At 32.7% G+C, this 23,030-nt stretch overlaps 1 protein-coding gene across 1 annotated transcript in view; it reads left to right on the plus strand.

The window, feature by feature from the left end:
* The window catches only part of DHRSX (dehydrogenase/reductase X-linked), a 431,936-nt gene that overhangs the window by 317,446 nt on the left and 91,460 nt on the right, over positions 1-23,030 (plus strand). Inside the window, exon 5 of the mRNA XM_051984589.1 lies at positions 2,240-2,447. Within this exon, the coding sequence (XP_051840549.1) occupies positions 2,240-2,447 (208 nt within the window). The remainder of the gene's footprint in view (positions 1-2,239; positions 2,448-23,030) is intronic.

Raw genomic sequence — 23,030 nt, forward strand, 5'->3', positions numbered from 1 at the left:
TATTGTTCTCTCTTTATCTTTCCCAATGTGAGTAGCATTCCAGAACTACCAGCCTTCTTCCCCCATCTGATTCTTTTATGTCAGTTCTTGCTCTTGTACTTCATTTGTATAATTTTATCTTTTCCTACATGGTTTAACTTTTTAGAATCACATCATACTAAGCTATATGCTCCAATCTTTCTTTTAAACTACCAATTTACTAAAGACAATCTTAGATTCTGATTTATATTTCTCTATATAAAACATAAACAGTTCTCCTTATTGAGTCCCTTAAAATTGCTCTTTGTTATTTACCTTGTATTTCTCCTGGATCTTATATGTTGTTTTCTATTGAGTTCAGGTCTTTTTTGCAACAAAATCTTGATAGTGGCAATTCATTGAACATCCTTTTAAAAAAAAAAAAGCCTTAGGATTATACTTAACTTTGCTGGGTATGATATTTTTGGTCACATTCCAAGTTCTTTTCCTCTTCAATATATAGTATTCCGAGACTTGTGGTTTTTTAATATAGCCACTGCTAGATGCTGTGTGTTTCTAATTGTAGCTCCACCATATTTGAATTATTTGTTTTTTCTTGTTTCTTGTAATATTTCTCCTTGATCTGGGAATTTTGAAATTTGGCTATGATGTTTCTGGAGCTTTTCACAGCATCTCTTTCAGGTGGTGATAGGTACATTTTTTCTATTTCTATTTTCTCCTCTTGTTCTAATAATTCAGGACAATTTTCTTTCATTATTCCTTGTATTATTGTATCAAATTGTATTTGTTTTGATTGCAGCTTTCAGGTGTCCATTTTTTCTTGTGTTTTCTCTTCTTGCTCTGTTCTCTAGATCATCTGTTTTTCTTATGATATATCTCACATTATCTTCTATTTTTTCATTCTTTTTATTTTGTTTTATGATTTCTTGGTTTCTTATAACTATGTTGGCTTCCCTTTGCCCAATTCTAGTTTTCAAGGAATTATATTCTTCCTTAAGATTCTGGATCTCCTTTTCTACTTGGTTAACTTTCTTTTCATGATCTTCTCATTTCTCTTGAATTGGTCTTAGTTTTTGTTTTTGTTTTTAGTTTTTAGTTTTTCCTCAACTTTTCCCATTTGATTTTAAAGTTTTTATTTATTTCTTTTTTTTGGACAAGTGAACATTTAATGTTACTCTTTGGGGTAGGAGAGGCTTTTTATATTTCAGTATCTTCCTCTGAAGATGAATCTTGGTCTTTACTATTCCCGAAGTATTTTCTATAGTTGAGTTTTTTCTTCTATGCCTGCTCATTCTAGAGTATATTGTTAGTGTAATTATCTTTAGTCCTGGGATATGGGGGATGGTGCCTCTGAGCCCAGGTCCTTTAGTTCTCCCCTCTGGTGTGGAACTCCAAACTAAGAACTCTACCTTCCTGTAAGTGCCTGCAGCTAGCAGCTTCCCTACCCCACTACTTCTGCATTCACTGGGTGTGTGCTGGTTCCTTATCTCTTGGGGCTGCATCTGGGCATCTCAACTGGCATTCCTTATCAAAATTCCCCAATTCAGATATTCAACTCCCCACATGTCTGGGAGGTGAAAGTATACTGTAAAAATTAAGAGTATGCAGTTAATCCTAAAACATTAGATTATAGGGGCATATTTCATGGGGTAGTGGGATTTTCAGCAAGCAGGGAAGCAAGAATTGGTTCAGTAAGCAAAGGATAATTTTGTCCAAGGAGCAGCACAAGTAAATGTGTAGTAGGAAGAATTCACATATTTTTTGATGTTCATTTGTTTCAGTCATGTCTGACTCTTTGTGATTCTATTTGTGGTTGTTTTGGCAAAGTTACTGGAATAGTTTGCCACTTTCTTCATCAGATTATTTTACAAGTGAGACACACTGGGTTAATTGATTTGCCCAAAATTACGCAGCTAGTGTCTGAAGTCAGATTTGAATTCAAAGCTAAAGAAGGTTTATGTAACTCAAGATCATTTTGATTGTGATTCTTTCAGACTCAAATTCTTTTAATTTTTAAGAGAATTAGAGAAGCACATTTTTTTTTTTTTTTTAAAGCCAGAAGGGACCGGATGTTCACCTAATTCACCATGTTTTTTAGAAGAGGAAAATACCTGTGGCCAAATATCTAAGAATTGAGCTGGGACTGGAATTCAGGTCTCTCAGGCTCCATCTTTACTCACCTTCTATTATGCAATACATCTAAGATTGCTTTCTTATATTTGTTTGAGTAACTTCTTCCTGTATGATTTTTGCTTTCCAGCTGGAGTTATGATGATTCCTCAGAGAAAGACTACAGATGGATTTGAGGAACAATTTGGTGTGAACTATTTGGGGCACTTCTTGTTGACAAATCTTCTCTTGGATATCCTCAAGCAGACAGGCTCTTCAAGCCATAATGCAAGAATCCTAACAGTGTCATCAGGCACCCATTATGTAGGAGAACTGAATATGGATGATTTACAAAGCAGGTATCAATTACTCTTCTAACTTAATAGTTCTAGGGCATGATACAAAAGTCTTTAAGATTAGAATCAGAACCAGGAGGGGAATGAAACTGATGGCTTTGAAATCCACTTATTAACTGCCACCTTGTTTTGATGTATTGTAGAAATATTTTAAATTGAATTGTGCTTCAGATTGTTGACTACTTTCTCCTTCTTGAAAATACTAATTATTTGACTTTCTTGATTCTACATTATCATGGTTCTCCTGCTTCTCATTACTTTTTACTTTTTTTCCCCTTTCTTCATTTTGCTTCCTCATTCATCTCCTAAGATTATTATTTTTGTTATTTGTGATTATATTTTATTCTGTCTATATATTATTTTTCTATTAATTACTTTATCTCTTCCCACAGCCTAACTGTTCAAAATCCATATGTGTAATCTTCACATTTTTCTTAAGGTATACATCCTTTTCTCTATTTTTATGTCTTTCTGATACATCAAAAATTATTTCCATCCTCAAACAGTTTTTCATCCTATACTCTTATTTAAAGTTCCCTGTCCAGTTAATCAACTAGATTCAAAATCACAGCTTCAGAGTTTACCCAGAGGGAGATTTTCTAAAGCCTCTAAACTTAAGCCCACATTAACTAGAATATAGCATTTATCCTATAACTTACACTATGACTTAAGTCAGTTTTTTTTTTCTCCATCTCCATTTTCTTATTTAATTTCAGAGGTGAAAATTCAATTCAGTAAATATATATTTAGCATCTAATAAGCACAAAGTACAGAAAGATGTAAGAATAATCTTTTAAAAGGAAAAATTCTAAATGTATTATCCTGACATTCTATGCCAGGATTATGTTTTGTCTTCAGTTTTCCATTTAAATTTTATCTCCCTTTACTCCCTCATTCAACTTCTTTCAGCTTATACTACAGATAAAGTTGACTAGTTGCTAACTTCTTCCATTTTACGTCTTCTTGTAGCTCCCTAGAGGAAAGTATTTTTCTCCTTTATGCTATCATAAAACTTTTGTTCTTCATAAATTGTACATGATATATTTTCTCATTTCTTATCATAAATATTCTGTGATGTAGTGTAATGTAAGATAATATCTACCCTTCAAGGAGCTTACATTCTAGAGAGGGAATATAATGCAATATTTACATACAAAATATATACAAAGTAATGAAAAATAATTTGAAAAGGGAAAAAGTGCTAATAGTAATTGTTCAGTTAAATCGAACATATTATTGATTCCTATTATAAGACACTCATCCACCTAAAGATTCAGAGAATGTTTTACATTTTTGCGTATGATTTGTGGTTTTCCTTGAAATTATTTTGACTTCTTGAATTGCCTTAATCTATCAATTTAACATGAAGCTAGAATTTAATAGTGTTAAACATATAAAATATTTGGTATGATTATCAGATTTTGAATCACATTTATATAAATTATCTTTCTTCTTCATAGCATCACGAAGGACATTTAATAGTTTTGAGAGGAGGGCAATATGCTATGATGGAAAGTGTTCTTGAGCTTTGCAGTCAGAAGATAACCTGGGTTCAGATTCCAGCTCTGTCACTTGCTACCTGTCTGACTTAAGGCAAGATACTTCCCTAAGACACTGGTCCTCAGATTCCTCTTGTGTGAAATAAGGGGATTGGACCCTCTGATTTTCCCACTTTTTCATTCAATTATAGTCTCCTCCAAGAATACAAAGGGTTGGTAAATCTTGGATCTCTGGATCACCATTATTCCTAAACAGTTTAAGGCACCCTTGAACTTTTTCATGGAAGGAATATACTTCTGATGGTGAAGTCTATGACATGAATAAAGCCATTGTCAAGAATGGCTTGTTGCCAAGTATGTAGAGAGGAAAGCCAATGCATGCTGTAAAAGACCTCAGTTGGATCTTGATTATTTAGAGAAGAATTCAGAATAGAGATGATTGCTCAGATAGACAAATCCCAGGACAGACCCAAATCTATAGTTAATCACCAATGATTTATATTATTCCCAGCAGTTAATCAGAAACTAATGCGTAGGAAGTCTTAGTGACAGGTGTCTCACATAGCTAAGTAAATGGGAAGTTATACTTTGCATCATTCTAAATTCCTTAGTATCTTCAAAGATTCAATCAGCAGAAAAATCTAGTTATTATTCTGTTCAGCTACTTATATGTGGAATAGCACACAGCATATATTCTCTCGTAGCAAACATTCTTTGTGCTGTATATACCTGTTCCTGATCCTATTCCCTGGTTTTCCATATATATGACCAACTCTCTTGCTCTCAGTCTCACTTTATCACACTAGGTCAGCCATTCTCTCATACTTTTTGTTTTCAGGATCCCTTTATATTTTTAAACTTTATTGAGGATATCCCATTAACAAAGAGGTTTTTTTTTAATACAATCTATATTTTTTATGTTAGCAAATGTTTGATAACTAATTCTATCTTCAAAAATGTACTTTCAACACATTTTTATATTTAATTTACATTTGATAGCTTTTCCATCACTTTATTAGACAGACAATAAAATAAGTAAGTCAAACCATGAAATATAATACTTGTAGACTTCTGGAGTGTAGATCCTCACCCTGAAAGCTAATATTTTGCAAATGAGAGCTGGTTCAAGCCAACTCCAGATCATTTATCTATCAGTGTTTACCATGTTGAAAATCAAAATATCTTAGTATCATTGTGAAAATAATTATTAAACCAAAAGACAAGAGTAAAAACTTAACAAAAAAAAGAAAAGATTTTTGACCACATGGACCTCTGGGGTTCCAGGACTACACTTTGTGAACTATCGTTCTAGGGAAAATGATACTAATAAGGAAGGGTTAATGATGATTGTGTATAGCTGCTGGATGGAAGGGAAGACATGGCTATCACTGGGAAAAATTACATTGGCCAAATAGATCTCGATGTCTATCTCTCCACTTCCTCTCCATCCTTCTTTCATGAAATGCTTTATCATTTCTGTCCCTGGCCTAGGAGTCCAGTGCCCTCTTATTTGCCTCTCTCTAACATCTTCTCACTTTAGCCACCATCTAGGTCTGCCTTACCCTATTATAAAGTATTTCAAAATTACTTCATAATCCTTTTTTTCTATTCCCTTTATCAAACATAGCACTCCTTCAGTGTACTTACTTAAAAAAAAAAAAAAAAGCTATGTGATTTACCTGCTAATTTATTCTAAGGTGTTAATTTTGGATAGGTCCCTCAACTGCCTGTCAGCATTTACTGGTTAGTCCACTAAAATTAGTCTCTGGTAAAATTTCAGGAGATATTAGAGACCCTCTCTTTTTATAAAGGACCTGAATTTTAAGGGACTTCTCCCAGGCTCATAAATATGAAAACAGTTTTTTTTTTTTTTTTTTTTTTTTTTGTTCATCCTTCCTTCTCAAAGGGGACCAATAATATCAGGAGAGTAATGTCTTCATGTGTAAGTGAATCAAATTTAAGTGAGGCAGAACTGTACAGAGCCATTATCTTCACTCTTTACTCCAGAGTCCAGTGGCAAGACATGGGTCACAATGACTGCTGATCGTCCCAGATACAGTGGGGAAACTATACAATACAAGAAACTTATCTAAGTCCCTACAGAATGAAATATTTCTTCCTTCTTTTTCCAAAGATTCCTTTCCTTATGCACTCTCACAAGGACCTTTTGCAATCACTGTCATCTAATCAATCGATCAATAAACATTTATTAAGTGTGTACTATGTGCCAGGTACTATGCTGGGCATCTACTGGGTATTAATCATAATACTGTTCTGCATGGGACTCTGGCTAATTGGAAAGAGTGAATAGAAATCAGAAGCATTTAGTCTTCTCTTTTGGTACTCCCATGTTGGATGTCCACTTGTTTGCTTCCTTTTCCTATTGCCTGTCTGTCATCCTTTTTTTCCCTACATTAATTTTTGTTCCTTTTATGTCTCAAATTTCTTTTTCTTCTGTCATGTGCACATGAATGATAAACATTATTGTATCTTTTCTTCCTGAAGACACTTCATATGCAAGATTAAATGCCATATAATTTCTCAATAGATAGCAGTAATTTCCATTATTCCACAAAAAAAGATACATGCACTGCTTTATATGACTATTATTTTAAATGACTTCTATTTTTCAGAAATCTAGTCATCTAATACTGAGATGCATATTCTCTATTCTACTGTATTTGTTCCATTCACATTTCACATGCAATAATTGTAAAATTGTGAGTTTTTTTTTTGGTGGGGGGGATTTTTTGCTGAGGCAATTGGGGTTAAGTGACTTGCCCAGGGGTAACACGTATAGGAAGTGTTAAGTGTCTGAGACCAGATTTGAACTCCAGTCTTCCTGACTTCAGAATTGGTGCTCTATCCATTGTGCCACCTAACTGCCCCAAAATTGTGAGGTTTTAAAATCATAAAAGCATAAAGTTGGAAGACTTCAAGCCTCTAAGATATTGTAAATATACCTAAAAATTAATTTGCTTTTTAATGATGAAATACTGTAAAACATTAGTTTATAATGTGCAAAACTTTTTTTAAATTAACAATTTATTATATTCAAAATAGTTTAACATATAAGCTTTTCTAATTTAATGAGACAATTGACAAAGTTGTGATTATTCTTCTGTTTTGAAGTTATTAGTTTTCATCTAGCTAAAGCAATATTGATTTAGGACAATATTTTTTTCTTTTAAAGTTATAAATTTGGAATAAAACTGACAGACATATTAGTTAATTTTAAATAAGCTGTTGTGTAGTGCTCATTTAGAGTTATACTATTGACTCTTTTTTGTTGCTTGTATTCCTAACATAATACCTAGCACAGATTATTATATATTATATATATTAAGCACAAGTGCTTAATAAATGAGAAGGAATAAGCAAAAATGTTTCTGTCATAAGTAAGGACATCTGGAGAAGAGGTCAAAGTTGAATAGGAAGAAGCCATTGATACTGACAACTCAAGACTCATTGCTTCTATTAAAATTCGTTGGTCACTCAGGAGAGATTAGAAAAAGCCATTAATTTAGCAAAGGATATGGTTGAATGAAAGATCCCAAAGGGTAGTGATATTGCAAATGATTGTTGTGCCAGATATGACAATAAAATCACATGTTATTTGTTCATGAGTCACACCTCTTGCATTTTCAGTCTTAGGAAAAAAAATTACAAACATCACAGTAACATTTAAACCATTTAATTCCATTTAATTATTGGTAATAATAATAGTAACCCATTTTCATATACCCCTTTACAATTCACAACTTCTATATAACAACCTCATCAGATAGAAAGTACAAGTACCCCATTTTGAAAATGATTAAATTGAGGTCCAAAGAGATTAAGTAATTTGCCTAAAGGGATGTGAGTAATATTTGCCAGAGATGAATTGATTAAGAGGCTCTGAAATTACTGTCCAAATCATCCTGGTATGTAAAGGTTTCCAGAGTATAGCTACTATGGCACCCTAACATTCTAGAGGTAGTGCTGAGGAGCAGAGGATTGTCATTCTAATTTTATAGCTTATGAAACCCAATCAATGTGTGTCCCTTCATTGATTACTATTATATCAATTGTTTCATCACTCAGCTTTTATAAATAACCATTTACTACAGTAAAAAGTACCCTCCCATGACTTAAGTAAAGCATATTACACAATCTCTCAACAGTATATACATAGTTTGGGGGAAAGTAGGCTCAGGCTTAAACATCATATGTAGCAAAAGAATAATTCACAGCTCTTGCTTGCTAAAAGTCATGGAGTTATTTATTGCTTTGCTTGAGATTTCATGATGTGGTCTTTGTAGAGCTTTTCCTCATCATCTCTAGTCTACTCTTAGCTCCTAGCAATGGGAAATTCTAAGACATAGATGGGAACGTGAGAAATCCAAAATCCATTAAATCCATAAAAACTCACTTGTCTTGCAGACAAGGAAGGTAGTGATATCAAGGCCAAGATGATCTCCTCCCTTTCTAAAAGACTCTTCCTCAGGCATTTGGCCAGAATTTCTTTCTCTTGGTTTGCTCTACGTTCATATTTCATTTCCAAATTTGACTAAATATTTTGTAAATGACCCATGGGGTATAACCAATGTTTCTCAAGCAATCTGTAATGTTTTTTCTGTATAATGTCATGTTAGTTAATCTAATCTTTCAAAGACATATAATTTTTAATTTAAAGAATTTGATTGATTGGCTGAAATGTGTTCTCACCTTATCAAGGTGTGAGAATATAGTGTTGTAATCATTTTATGCATGGTGACTGAACCCTTACATTGTACTAAATATCACCTAGGGGCTAAAGAGTTAGCAATACAACTCTAAATGAAAACTATATAGTAGTTTACTCAGGTTCCATCCAGTATGATAATAATTGTATGATAATAACTGTATTCTTTGTTAGCAACATTAACACCAACTTAAAAAAGAACAACTTAAAAAAAACCTTGATAAGCCTAGTGATCTTTCTCTTATATCATGCCACACTGCCTTCCCTACAAAGATGTCACTTGCAAAATACCAAAAATGAGAATGATACTGAGACCTAAAGCTACAAGTGAACACGTAATTAAGAAATGGTTAGAGTGGAGTTTAGTCTTCCCATTTAATATTTTGTTTATTTCTTCCTTTGAGAGAAAGAGAAAAAATATATGTATCCTTTCATAATTTTCAAAATTTGTGCTTTTGTTGTATCTATTAAAGATATTCCTTAATTGTATGTTCTAAAATAATTTTAGGCAGCAAAAAGTCTGTCTCTATAAGCTATACTATTTTACTGTTATCTATCTAAACCTTTCTTTATAGTAGCCACTTTGCAAGTGTTTGTCATTTCATTTTTTAAAGTGCACAGTCAAATGATAAGTCTTAGGACATCTTAGACATTCCCAGAACATGCTGCTTTGTTAATGTAAAGGTGTTTGTTCCTGGCTTTCACTTGATGTAAACATTCAAAACAATTAACTTTAATTGCAGGGATTGACTTACTGGCTTGGAAAATTAGAGTTCTTGTAAAGACATAAATCACAATATTGTAAATTGTCCCAAAATGCAAGTGGGTTGTTACATATGAGGAGACTTGTTTACTCAAACTTAAAAATGTCCTTGATAAAAATAAGTTCCAGATGATGAAAGTGGTAAATGGAAACTACAGCACTGGATTTGGAGTCAGGAAGGATTGAGTTCAAATCTCATCTCAGACATGTACTCTTACAAGAAATGGGGAAGCCATCTAACTTTTCTGGGACTTAGTTTCCTTGTCTGTAAAATTTGGATTATAGTGTTGGGAAGTATTGAACTCTATAATGTTTAAGTCATAAATTTTATAATCTGATTATATCTTATAAATCTAAAATTGACATCTCCAAATCTGTGACCTGTGACTTATGTGACTATTATCTAAAAACCAATATTTTGCTGCTGCAACCATCCAACCCAAAAATAGATTAGTTAAACAATAGATCTGTGATATAATCAATATAGATATTTTCTTTAAAGATCTTTTTTAAAAAATTTCTGTATTCTTGTTTCCCCATTCTTTATAGCTCTTGTTCACGTTACCCCACAAATTTATGACAAAGTCCTTCTGTAATTTCTCAACATGGCTAATTTAGGACATTAGGGTAGCACCTGGAATATCCTTTGACTATCCGTTACTCTTGCCTCTAATAAGTTTATCTTCTTTTTTTATTATACATTCCTTTGACAATATTCTTTATATTATTTCTTCATAATTCTTTAGATTGTACATATCTACCATTACATTAGAATACATATCTACCATTATGTTAGAATAATTCTCCATCTCACTTCTTTAAAAAATAGATTTTTATGTACAGCATCCAGTATATTTTTTTCTTTGCTTTAGATAGATGTCTGAGATCTTCAAAAGAACTTTGTTCAATTTCAGTGACGATCCAAGATACATACACACACACACACACACACCCCTTTGGACTAGCATTAGAAATTGTCTATTCAGTGTTATAATACTTTGGATTATAGGTATTCTTGATCCACTTGATTTTTCTCTGTAGAGAGTTAAGCTAAAATTATTTGAGGTACTATGGATCTCTTTTAGTAGAAACATTTCAGGATTGATGTAATCAGCACAATATCATCTACAAATACAAGTATTCGGCAGAACTCATATCCTCCTCAAATTAGACTTTGTATATGTAATATAGTTAAGACATTTGGTGAACATAAATGTCCTTATTTCCTGCTTCAGTACATATTACTAATAAGAAAATTGTTTAATAAGGTGATCTCTTTTATGTCTTTCATAGAATCTTATGGTGTTTTGATGTGTTGTGCTCTACTGAACCAATTTTTATGGTCTATAGTTGATAATTGGCATAGTTGAACCTGTATTGTTTTCATACATATATCATTTGTTATGGCAAAAACATATTCTTCTGTGGAATGCAATGTTCAGGATCCTGCTTATTGTTTTCTAAACTCACATTAACAATGAATTAAATGAAGTAAACTAAATTAATGCATTTAATTTGCAAATTATTCTCATAAAACTTTTTGTTTATGTAAAAGTAGGCATGTAGGTTGGTAGTGATTTTCTTAGTCATACTATCTTATTTCTTGTTGATATCTTCAAAAATTACCTCCAATTTAGAATTCTTATTTGTGGTGTAGGTCAAGAATATAATCCAAATGTTTTTCCCACTTTTATTTTCTATATTGCCATTTTGTTTCTCTCCAAGAAACACATCTTACGCTTTGTCAAAATCTCAATATGATAGCTTCATTGTCCTGAATGGTGAAAATAATTGGTTATAAAAACCTTTACAAATATTTTCCACTTTTTGTTTGTTGTCCTCCTTCCAGTTTCATCTTTAAACATCTTCAAAATAACAGTGTTTAGTTGGATTTCTCATCAAGCTTTTTTAAAATTAGATTTTCCTTCCATTATTTATCATTATGTTATAAACTGATATTTCTCAGAATCTTGCACCGACTTTCTTCATAAGATTTTTACAACCTGATTTATTGTCTAAACTGTCATTAACCTTGATTACTGTATCTTTCCCTGTGACATATAGTTTGAGAGCTTACTAATTGTAATTGTTTTAGCCATATTGATTTCCTCATTATAGTAAATGGATTTATACCAGCTAAAATTTTATATGAAATAATTATATTCATTGCCAATGTCCTTTCTTCTATTCAATTCCTTTTTTTTTTTTTTTGCAACTTATTAAACATATCAGGTTAGAGTTTTGCTATTTGCATATGACATTTTTTTTCTTATTTTAACTCATTTAATATTATATTAATTGTGGTCTCTTTCAACAAATTAGTGATCCATCTGTACATATCCTACTGCTTTAGGAGCTTGAGATACCAACAAAGGCAAAAGTATTGTCCCACCTATCAAGGAGCTTATATTTTAATTGGGGAGACAACTCTATATATGACCATGTATATAACTACATGTAGAAATACATGTATAAATGTGTACATATGAGATGTGCAGACAATATAAAATAGGAGATAATCCTAGAGAGAAAACGTTATCAGTGAAAAAACAGCAGCAAAACCATTATGATTGAATTGTAAATGCTATAGATAGGAAATGTGTAAGAAGACTAGAAAAAAAAAAGGGAAGAGCCCTATTTATAAATCATTTAAAATACCAAACTGAGGAGTTTATATTTTATCTTGCAAGTACTAGGGAGCCATTGTTTTGTTTGTTTGTCTTTTGAGTAAGGGTGACATGCTCAGACCTATATTTCAGTAAAATTATCTTGGTTACTGTGAAATGGAGAAGTTCCAAAAAGTTCTATTTATATGTCTCATTTTAGCATAGAAGTGACTTTGCCTCTTTCAATCTCAAATGCTGTGTCAATGAAGAATAAGTTTATGACCATAAGTTTTTGCATTATAATAAATTCTTCTACCATCGCAACACATGAAACAAGGTAAAAATACAAAATAGAAGCCTATGTAACCCTCTTCTGATTTTGCAATGATAAGCAGTACTGGCAGGAAAGGGAAAAGAAGATAACTATCAAAATATTTTTAGAACTTCGTACCTTTTCTTTTGACTGTTGCTCTTTGAAATGTGAGATCACAGTCCAACGGACATATTGTTTCAAGAGCTAAAACATACCGTATCTCTGTCAAGAAAACCCTAAATAGTATCATGAAGAGTTGGTTACAGCTGCAAAATGATAAAGCAACAACTTTCTAAAATGTTTATCATCATCTTTATAGCATTAATGATAACTATTTTCAAAGTACCGTAATGAACATCCTATCATCATCCACATCAATCATCAAGAATGAAATGGTAAAGAAATTCTAGAAAAAACTTAATAAGACCTTTTAAGTCAGATCAACAATATCCTTTGATAATTGGTAAGCTCAAATGATAGGAAAATGTGTGAATAGCCAGAAATATTTGCCATGCATGGTTTCCAAACAAAGAGAGTGCAGAGTCCAAAATGTGTAGGTCATATAGAATCTCCATGACTCCACATGTTCATATATGCATGTAGAGAAAAGAAGTACCAAGTACTAGATATAGTGGGCCTAAACACCAAAATGAATGAAATAGATTAAATTTTTAACACTCAGAAAAAAGAACTATTGTTGATATGGAAGTAAACCCTGAGTCAGTTGTCTATACACAATCAGAACATTGCCTTGGCAGAACCAAAATCAAAATTAGGAAAAAAAATAAGAATGATAATGTGAAAAGGGTATAATATACAATTGGAATTATTTAAACCTGATTTATTTAAACAAATAATTGAAAAATTTTAAAAACGGAGAAAATAGACAACAGAAATAACATCAGACCCAGCTTAAATCTTACCTGGAATTTTAAGTTTTAAGAACAAAAGAACTGAGAAAGTATCACAATTGGTAGACATCTGATCTACTTCCCAAATAAAGAAAGCTAGCTAGCAAAGACAACACTAAAATCAAATATAAACTCATGTGTTAATTTTTATGAAGATGATGGATAATTATAACTATCATATAAAGCAGAAAGAAGCAGTGAAGGATAAAATCAATTTTAATAACAAAACAAAATCATGTCAAGGACATTCAAGAACAAATATTGGAGGAGGGCTACAAATAGAAGAAAAATAGAAAATATTTGCAGTAATCATTTAAATTCATTTTTTTTCCATCAGAGATGGTAGAACTACCCGCCCTTAGGCCCTAGTCATAATTCCTAAAGATTTTATAGAGGAGGAGAAAATTGTATTACAAGAACTAAGACAGGAAAAGCAGCCAGACTAGGGATCTATACTGAAGATGCCACAATTATGAGAACTTTAAGATAATAAAATACAATATATTTGAAGAAGGAGGAGACTTCAAAGGTATACATAAAAAAAAATTTTGAACTTTACTAAAACTGGTTGGAAAGGGGATTCCCTGTGAAAAGTGTTCAATACACTTTTATTAAATACCTATTACATGCCATGTATTATGCTAAGCACTTGGGACACAAATAAGGGCAAAAATACTGTCTCTGCCTTGAAGGAGCTTACAATCTAATGAGGGAAGATAATTCACAAAAGGAAAATGAAAAGTGATAGGGAAGAATGGAGGAGAATAAGGCATCACAGGGAACTGATGAAAAGCAGAGATTTACCTAGAAAACTCTGAGCCCTTTATAAAGGAAAGGTTTTGGAGGGGTTTATTGCTCTACCATCCAATTAGAAAGAAGAGGCAAATGACAGAGCTAAAAAAGTATTGAGTATCAAAAACTGAGTCATTCTACATAGTGATAAGATTTCAAGTGATCAGTTTATTCTTAAGGAGGCGTGAAGTTCATGGAGTTGAAACAAAAAAGAACCAGTGTTGGAAAAGGAAAAAATGCTTCAATCTGTGGACAATATTCTCCTGATCAAGCTTCAGAACACTGGAGTCTCTGGAAGATATTTGTAATTATTCATATGAGTTTGGCCTGTCCAGCTAAATGGGAAAAACCAAGTGGATGAAGAAGATATACTTCCCTGATTTTACTGTGCATTTAGATGAACACTCAAAAAGGCAGTGTTGGTGAATCTGCCCTGATTGCAAGCCAGAAGACCAGCAGAGAAGTTATAAAACATCCAATGCAAACACAAAAGGTAAATAGTGAATCCTGAATCCCAGAATCTCATGGGCTCTGGCCACACCCACCCATCCCCAAGAGTGAGCCAGCACAGACGGATGATACAGTTGCTACTTATAGAGGAAACTTAAACAACCCCCCTTGCCCTAAAAACAGATCTCCAACATTAAAAAAAAAAAAATTAATAAAAAAGCAAAAAGAATTCTGACCGTAGATCGTTTTTATGGTGAAAAGAGAAGAACAGATTTCAAACCCTGAAGAGACTAAAAGCAGATTGTCTCCAGATGAAGTCCCAAAAGGTGATATAAATTGCTCCCCATCACACAAGGCTTTTCTAGAAGAAATTAAAAAGGATCTTTAAAAAGAGCTAGAATAAAAATGGGGAAAGGAAATGAAAACTTGGCAAGAGGGGTTGGAAAAGGCAACACAAAATAGACTTAGTGTTGGGGGCCAGGACCAGTCGCAGGAGACCTCAACAGTGACTGCCTCTTCCAGCTTCCCCGAGCCGGACGGGGCTTCGGACGTCTCTGGCCCTCCTTGTGGAGACGGGAGGAGGGAATCACCAGACAGAGAGCCGAGGTAGATAGAACACAGTGATGTTTATTGATGTTACAAGTCAGCGGTGTCTTCCCTCCCTCCCCCCCTCCCAACCATCCCGTGTCTGTTCTTTTTATAGTTCTTTTCCCTCCACCTGTTGTTCATCAATCGGGGTAGAGACTCCTCCCCAATCCCTCCCGAAGGAGGAACCCATCCTTTCTGTGCCTCCCCCGCCCCCGGCCAGGCTCTGCCATGTCAGCATTGCTAGCGTGATAATCCAGGAATCCTGGGTTAGGGTGGGTCCTGACACAAAGGAGTCTTTAACTCACTCCAGGAGGTTCAGGTCCAGAGCCTCTTACAGACTTAGTGAAATGGAAAAAACATATAACTCATTAAAAAATAAATTTCACAAAATGAAAAAAGAAAACCACTCCCAGAAAAACAGAATTTGTTAAATGGAAAAAGAAAATAACTCCTTACAAAAGAGAATTTGTGAAATGGGGGGAGGGGAGGGAATTCCATAGAACAAAACAACTCATTAAAAATTCAATTGAATAAATACAAAAAGAAGTAAAAAAAAAAAAAAGTAAATGAAAATAATTTACTAAAATTCAGAATTGAACAAATGGAAATGAATGACTCAATGAGACACCAAGAATCAGTCAAGGAAATCCAAAAAAAATGAAAAAATAGAAAAAAATGTAGGATATCTAACTGGGAAAACAACTTTCCTGGAAATATATCTAGGAGAAACAATCTAAGGATTATTGGACTCCCTGAAAACCATGATGAAAAAAAGAGCCTAGATGCTATTTTTCAGGAAATCATCAAAAAGAACTGCCAGCATGTCACAGAATCAGAAGGTAAAATAGCCATTGAAAGAATTCACTGAATGTCTCCTGAAAGAGACCCAAAATTAAAACACCAAAGAATATCGTGACTAAATTTCAGAACTATCGGATCAAGAAAAAATATTACAAGCTGCCGGGAAAAAAAAATTCAAATTCCAAGGAAACACAATAAGGATTACCCAGGACCTAGCAGTTTCTATCTTAAAGGGTCTAAAGGCCTGGAATCTGATATTCTGAAAGGTGAAGGAACTTGGAATGCAGCCAAGAATAAATTACCCAGCTAAACTGAGCATTTTCTTTCAGGGAAGAAGATGGACATTCGGTTAAACAGGTGAATTCCATTTATTTTTGATGAAAAGACAGAGCTAAACAAAAAATTTGACCTCCAAATATAGAACTCAAGAGAAGCATAAAAAGGTAAAGAGAAAAGAACTCCTGAGAACATATATTCTGTTATATGTATGTTATACATAGAGAATGTATGTATAATTTGATTTTATTGTTATATTATGAAAAAGAAACTAGAGGTGGAAAAGGGGATTGTACTGGAAAAAGGGGAAAGCAGGAAAAGGCAAAGAAAACCTATTATAATTGAGGGAAAGAAAAGAAGGAGATGAACATTGTGTGAATCTTACTCTCAACAGATTTGTCTCAAAGAGAAAATATTAGACATATTTAGTTTCATTGAGCAACTTCTCTCACCTTATAGAAAGGTGGGAGGGGAAAGGAGAAAAGGGAAGGAGTAAGCTAAATAGAAGGGAAAACAGAAATAGTAGGGGAAAGGTATAAGAAAAAAGGATGGATTGTAAAGGGTGGGGGGGTGCTTGAGGGCAAGTAGTATTTATAAGTAAAATACTGGGGAGGAGGGAAAGGAGAAAAGGAAAGAGAAAAATATAATTTGGGTTAATAAGATGGCAGGAAATAAAGAATTATTAGTTTTAACTATAAATGTGAAAGGGGTGAACTTTCCCATAAAAGGTAAGCAGATAGCAAACTGTATTAAAAGCCAGAATTCTACAATATATTGTTTACAAGAAACACATTTAAAGCAGAGTGATATATATAGAGTAAAGGTAAAAAGGCTGAAGCAAAATCTATTATGCTTCAGGTGAAGTAAAAAAAAAAAAAAAGCAGGGATAGCCATCCTGATCTCAGATCAAGCCAAAGCAAAAATTGATGTAATTAAAAGAGATAAAGAAGGAAACTATATCTTACGAAAGGGTACCATAGATAATGAAGCAATAGCAGTAGTAAACATATATTCCTAAAGAAGAAGTTAACAGAGCTGCAAGAAGAAATAGGTAGCAGAACTATAATAGTGGGAGGTCTCAACTTTGCTCTCTCAGAACTAGATAAATCAACCACAAAATTAATAAGAAAGACATTAAAAAGGTAAATAGAATACTAGAAAAGTCAGGTATGATATATCTTTGGAGAAAATTGAATGGAGACAGAAAGGAGTACACTTTCTTCTCAGCAGTTCATGGAACCTACATAAAAATTGACCATATCTTAGGGCATAAAGACCTAAAAATTAAATACAGAAAGGCAGAAATAGTAAATGCATTTTTTTCAGATCATGATGCACTGAAAATTACATTCAATAAAAGGCCAGGAAAAAATACACCAAAAAGTAATTGGAAACTAAATAATCTTATCCTAAAGCATGAATGGGTGAAACAGCAAATCATAGATATAATCAGTAATTTCATCCAAGAGAGTGACAATAATGAGACAACATGCCAAAATTTGTGGGTTGCAACCAAAGTGGTAATAAGGGGAAATTTTACATCTCTGGATGCTTACTTGCATAAAATAGAGAAAGAGAAGGTCAATGAATAGGGCTTGCAACTAAAAAAAACTAGAAAAAGAACAAATTAAAAACCTCCAATCAAATACCAAACTTAAAATTCTAAAAATAAAAGGAGAAATTAATAAAATTGAAAGTTTAAAAAAATGCTGAATTAATAAATAAAACTGAGTTGGTTTTATGAAAAAACTAACACAATAGATAAACTTTTTAGGTAATTTGACTAGAAAAAGGAAAGAGGAAAATGAAATTGTTAGTCTCAAAAATGAAAAGGAAGAATTTTCCATCAATGAAGAGGAAATTAGAGCAATAATTAGGAGTTATTTTGTCTAACTTTATGCTAATAAATTTGAAAACCTAAGCGAAATGGAAGAATACCTACAAAAATATAGATTGCCCAGATTAACAGAAGAGGAATAAATTACTTAAATTGTCCCATTTTAGAAAAAGAAATAGAACAATCTATTGATCAACTCTCTAAAAAAAAAATCCCCAAGACCAGATGAATTTACATGTGAATTCTACCACACATTTAAAGAACAATTAACTCCAATGCTATATAAACTATTTGAAAAAATAAGGAATGAAGGTGTTCTACCAAATTCCTTTTATGACACAGACATGGTACTGACACCTAAACCATGTAGGTTGAAAACAGAGAAAGAAAATTATAGACCAATCTCCCTAATGAATATTTATGAAAAAATCTTAAGATATTAACAAAGAGATTACAGAAAATCATCCCCAGGATAATCCACCATGACCAAGTAGGATTTATACCAGGAATGCAGGGCTGGTTCAATATTAGGAAAACTATTAGCATAGTTGATTATATCAATAACCAAATTAACAAAAACCATATGATCATCTCAATAAATGCAGAAAAAGCATTTGAGAAACTCACCCATTCCTATTAAAAACACTAGAGAGTATAGGAATAAATGGACTTTTCTTTAATATAGTAAGTGGCATCGATTTAAAACCATCAGCAAGCATCATATGTATTGGGGATAAACTGGAATCATTACCTATAAGAACAGGGCTAAAACAAGGTTGCCCACCCTCACCATTACTATTCAGTATTGTGTTAGAAATGCAAGCTTTGGCAATAAGTGAAGAAAAAGAGATAAAAGAATTAGAGTAGGTAATAAGAAAACCAAATTATCACTCTTTGCAGATATGATGGTATACTTAGAGAACCTTAGAGAATCAACTAAAAACTATTAGAAATAATCCACAATTTTAGCAAAGTTTCAGGATACAAAATAAATCCCATAAATCATCAGATTTATACCTCACTAACAAAATCCAACAGCAAGAGATACAAAGAGAAATTCCATTTAAAATAACTGTGGATAGGATAAAATGTTTGGGAATCTATCTGCCAAGGGAAAGTCAGGAACTATATGAGCAAAACTACAAAACACTTTCCACACAAATAAAGTCAGATCTAAGCTACTGAAAAAATATCAAGTGTTCTTGGATACCTCGAGCGAATATAATAAAGATGACAATACTACCAAAACTAATCTACTTATTTTAGTGCTATACCAATCAAACTCCCAAGAAACTATTTTACTGACCTAGAAAAAATAAAAACAAAATTCATATGGAAGAACAAAAGGTCAAGAACTTCAAGGGAATTAATGAAAAACAAAAGCAAATGAAGGTGACCTAGCTGTACCAGATCTAAAGCTATTTTAAAGCAGCAGTCATCAAAACCATTTGATACTGGCTAAGAAATCGAGAAATAGATCAGTGGAATAGGTTAGGTTCACAGGGTAAAATAGTCAATGATTATTGTAATCTAGTATTTGAGAAACCCAAAGACCCCACCTTTTGGGATGATAATTCACTATTTGACAAAAAATGTTGGGAAAATTGGAAACTAGCATGGCAGAAACTAGGCATTAACCCACATATTACACCATATAGCAAGAAAAGGTCAAAATGTGTTCATTATCTAGACATAAAGAATGATATTATAAACAAATTAGAACAATGTAGGTAAGTTTATCCCTTAAATCTGTGGAGAAGTAAGGAATTTTTGACCAAAGAAGAACTAGAGATCATTACTGATCACAAAATAGATAATTTTAATTATATTATATTAAGTTAAAAAGTTTTTGTCCAAACAAAATAATGCAGACAAGTTTAGAAGGGAAGCAGTAAACTGGGAAACTATTTTTATATTCAAAGGTTCTGATAAAGGCCTCTTCTAAAATATATAGAGAATTTCCTCAAATTTATAAAAATATAAGCCTTTCTCCAATTGATAAATAGTCAAAGGATATGAACAGACAATTTTCAGATGAAGAAATTGAAACTATTTGTAGCCACATGAAAAGATGCTCCAAATCACTATTGATCAGAGAATGCAAACTAAGATAACTCTAAGATAGCACTACACACTTCTCAGATTGGCTAAGATGACAGGAAAAGATAATGATGGATGTTGGAGGGATGTGGGAAAACTAGCACACTGATACAATTTTGGTGAAACTGTGAACAGATCCATCCATTCTGGAGAGCAACTTGGAATTGTGCTCAAAAAGTTATCACACTGTGCATACCCTTTGATCCAGCAGTGTTTCTACTGGTCTTATATCCCAAAGAGGTCTTAAAGGAGGGAAAGGGACCCACATGTGCAAAAATGTTTTTGGCAGCCCTCTTTGTAGTGGCCAGAAACTGGAAAATGAGTGGATGCCCATCAGTTGGAGAATGGCTGAATAAGTCATAGTATATGAATATTATGGAATATTATTTTTCTATAAGGAATAATCAGGAGGATGATTTCAGAGAGCCTAGTGGGACTTACGTGAACTGATGCTAAATGAAATGAGCAAAACCAGAAGATCATTATACAGTGCAACATCAATATTATATGACGGGCAGTATTGATGGATGTGACTCTTTTCAATAATGAGATGATTTAGACCAGTTCCAATGATCTTGTGATGAAGAGAGCCATCTACTCCCAAGTAGACCTGAGTGTGAATCACAACATAGCATTTTCACACTTTCTGTTGATGTTTGTTTTAATTTTGTTTTCTTTCTCAGGTTTTTTTTTTTTTTTCCTTCTTGATCCCATTTTTCTAGTGCAGTGAGATAACTATGAATATCTATGCCTATATTGGATTTAACATATATTTTAACATATTTTACATGTTAGTACCTGCCATCTAAAGGAGGCCCTGGGGGAAAGGAAGGGATAATTTGTAACAAAACTTTGCAAGGGTCAGTGTTGAAAAATTACCCATTGGTATGTTTTGTAAATAAAAAGCTTTAATTAAAAAAAAAAAAAAAACTAGCCTATCTTGGAATGGGGAGAGATGAGTAAGACCTTAGGAAAATCAATCTTCACCTATGTGGCATGACCCTAATGGATATTCCTCTGAATATAGGAAGTAACTTTCAATTTACCATGCTCACAAAACCATTTGAGTATTTTGGAATGGAAGATGGATGGGAGTGAAAAAGACTTAAACCAGAGTGATTAAGTATGAGGGTATTATAATAATCCAACTCAGAGGTCATGGAAGACCGAATTAAAATGGGTATTGTGTATGAAGAGAAATAAAAGAACACCAGCAAATTTTTTTCTGATGAGTCATTGTGGTGTTCAGGGGACCCTGAGATCTTGATCAGGATCTGATAAGTCCTACCAAATTGAAGAAGTATTCCATAATGGCCCCAAAAATTATCTTAATTATGTTTTTAACTATGATAGTCTTAAAAGCAAAAGAATGACCTCTAAGTTATGTGTATTTGAGGTTATAACTATTCACAGAGCACAATGTATAGAGGATTGTAATCTATAACAGCCCTCAAATCCATTCTGATGAAATAATAAATCTTCTAAATTCATAGCAATCAATCCAGTTCAATTCAATAAGCATTTATTAAATAACCACTCTGTGTAATTGGTATATTGGTCCTAAGAATACAAGGACAAAAATTCAAATAACAAAGAGAAACTCATAGTACAGTTAGTGAAAGTGCAAACAAATTAAGTTACTCCATTTACACATAATAAGCCATCTTATTTAACATAAATTGAATTTCTTGTTAGCTTTCTCATCTTACAATTATGCATAAATATTTTAAAACAGATAGCTCAGGGACAATAATGTGATTAAATATACAACTAATATTTTGAATTCTGTGGTAGGTTGAATCCCTGTGTTTTCTGAAGTAAATGCATAACTGATACTATATCATCCACTAATCAATATAAAATTAAAAATGTCCCCTTGGATGATGGCACCACTCTTGCTAGCAAGATGAAACTATTCCTTAGTTTAGAGACACTGTTTAGCATCCAATCTAGACAAATTAGAAAAATCCCTCTTTATAAAACATAGTCACTGGTTTCTACTTGGTTTCTACTTGTTTGAGCATATTTTATATGCACATAGTCAATGTTTTTTTGTAAAGGAAAAAATTACCACAAGAAAAATGTGACCATATACACACATACAATATTGCGTTTTTCTTTCCTTCCCATATTGGAAAGGATCCAAGTTTCTGTCTTCTTTTTTTTTCTTAGCTTTCTGAGTCAGAAAGCTAAATTTTAATTACTTGCTAAATAATATCTTTTGCCCATTCAAAAAATTGTTGAGCCAAAGCAAATATATATTAATGGTTAGGTGGATACAAATTAGTTCAATTTACCAAATATTTATTAAACAGTTATTATATAGAGTTTGACATAGAAGTAAGGAGGAAAATTTAGATACTACAACAAGCTGTTATTAAGGACCTCTTGTGAACAGATTACTAATCTAGCACTTTGGGAGTGCAGCTTTTAGAAAAATCAGGCCTGTTATTAGGGATCTTAGAGTCTATAAAAGAAATAACAAGCAAATACACACACACATATATCCCTAATTATAATATGCTTTGTAAATAATATACATTTTTGAATTATTCAGCAAATCTATGTGAGATTAAAGGAATAAGATAATTGTTAATAAAGAGATCAGAAAAGGCTTCCTTGGAGAAGTTGCATTTGAGAGTTAGGTTATAAAGGATGGGTAGGAATTCAGGAGATGAAAAAAGAAATAACTTTAAGGCATTACACTGTATAGGTAATTAGGACATGTGAATAAGCAAAGACAGAGATAAAGCAAAATATGTTTGGGAGACATAGTCATTTAAGTCAGAATGAAAGTGTTCAGGGAGAAAAGTAATATGAAATGAAGTTGAACGGATATGATGATGTCAACTTATGAAAGACTTTTAATGACAACCAGAGGAGTTTAAACTTTGCCATGTAGACAATAGGGAACTATTGAAAGT

The sequence above is a fragment of the Antechinus flavipes genome, chromosome 3, assembly GCF_016432865.1.
Source record: "Antechinus flavipes isolate AdamAnt ecotype Samford, QLD, Australia chromosome 3, AdamAnt_v2, whole genome shotgun sequence".
Lineage (NCBI taxonomy): Eukaryota > Metazoa > Chordata > Mammalia > Dasyuromorphia > Dasyuridae > Antechinus > Antechinus flavipes.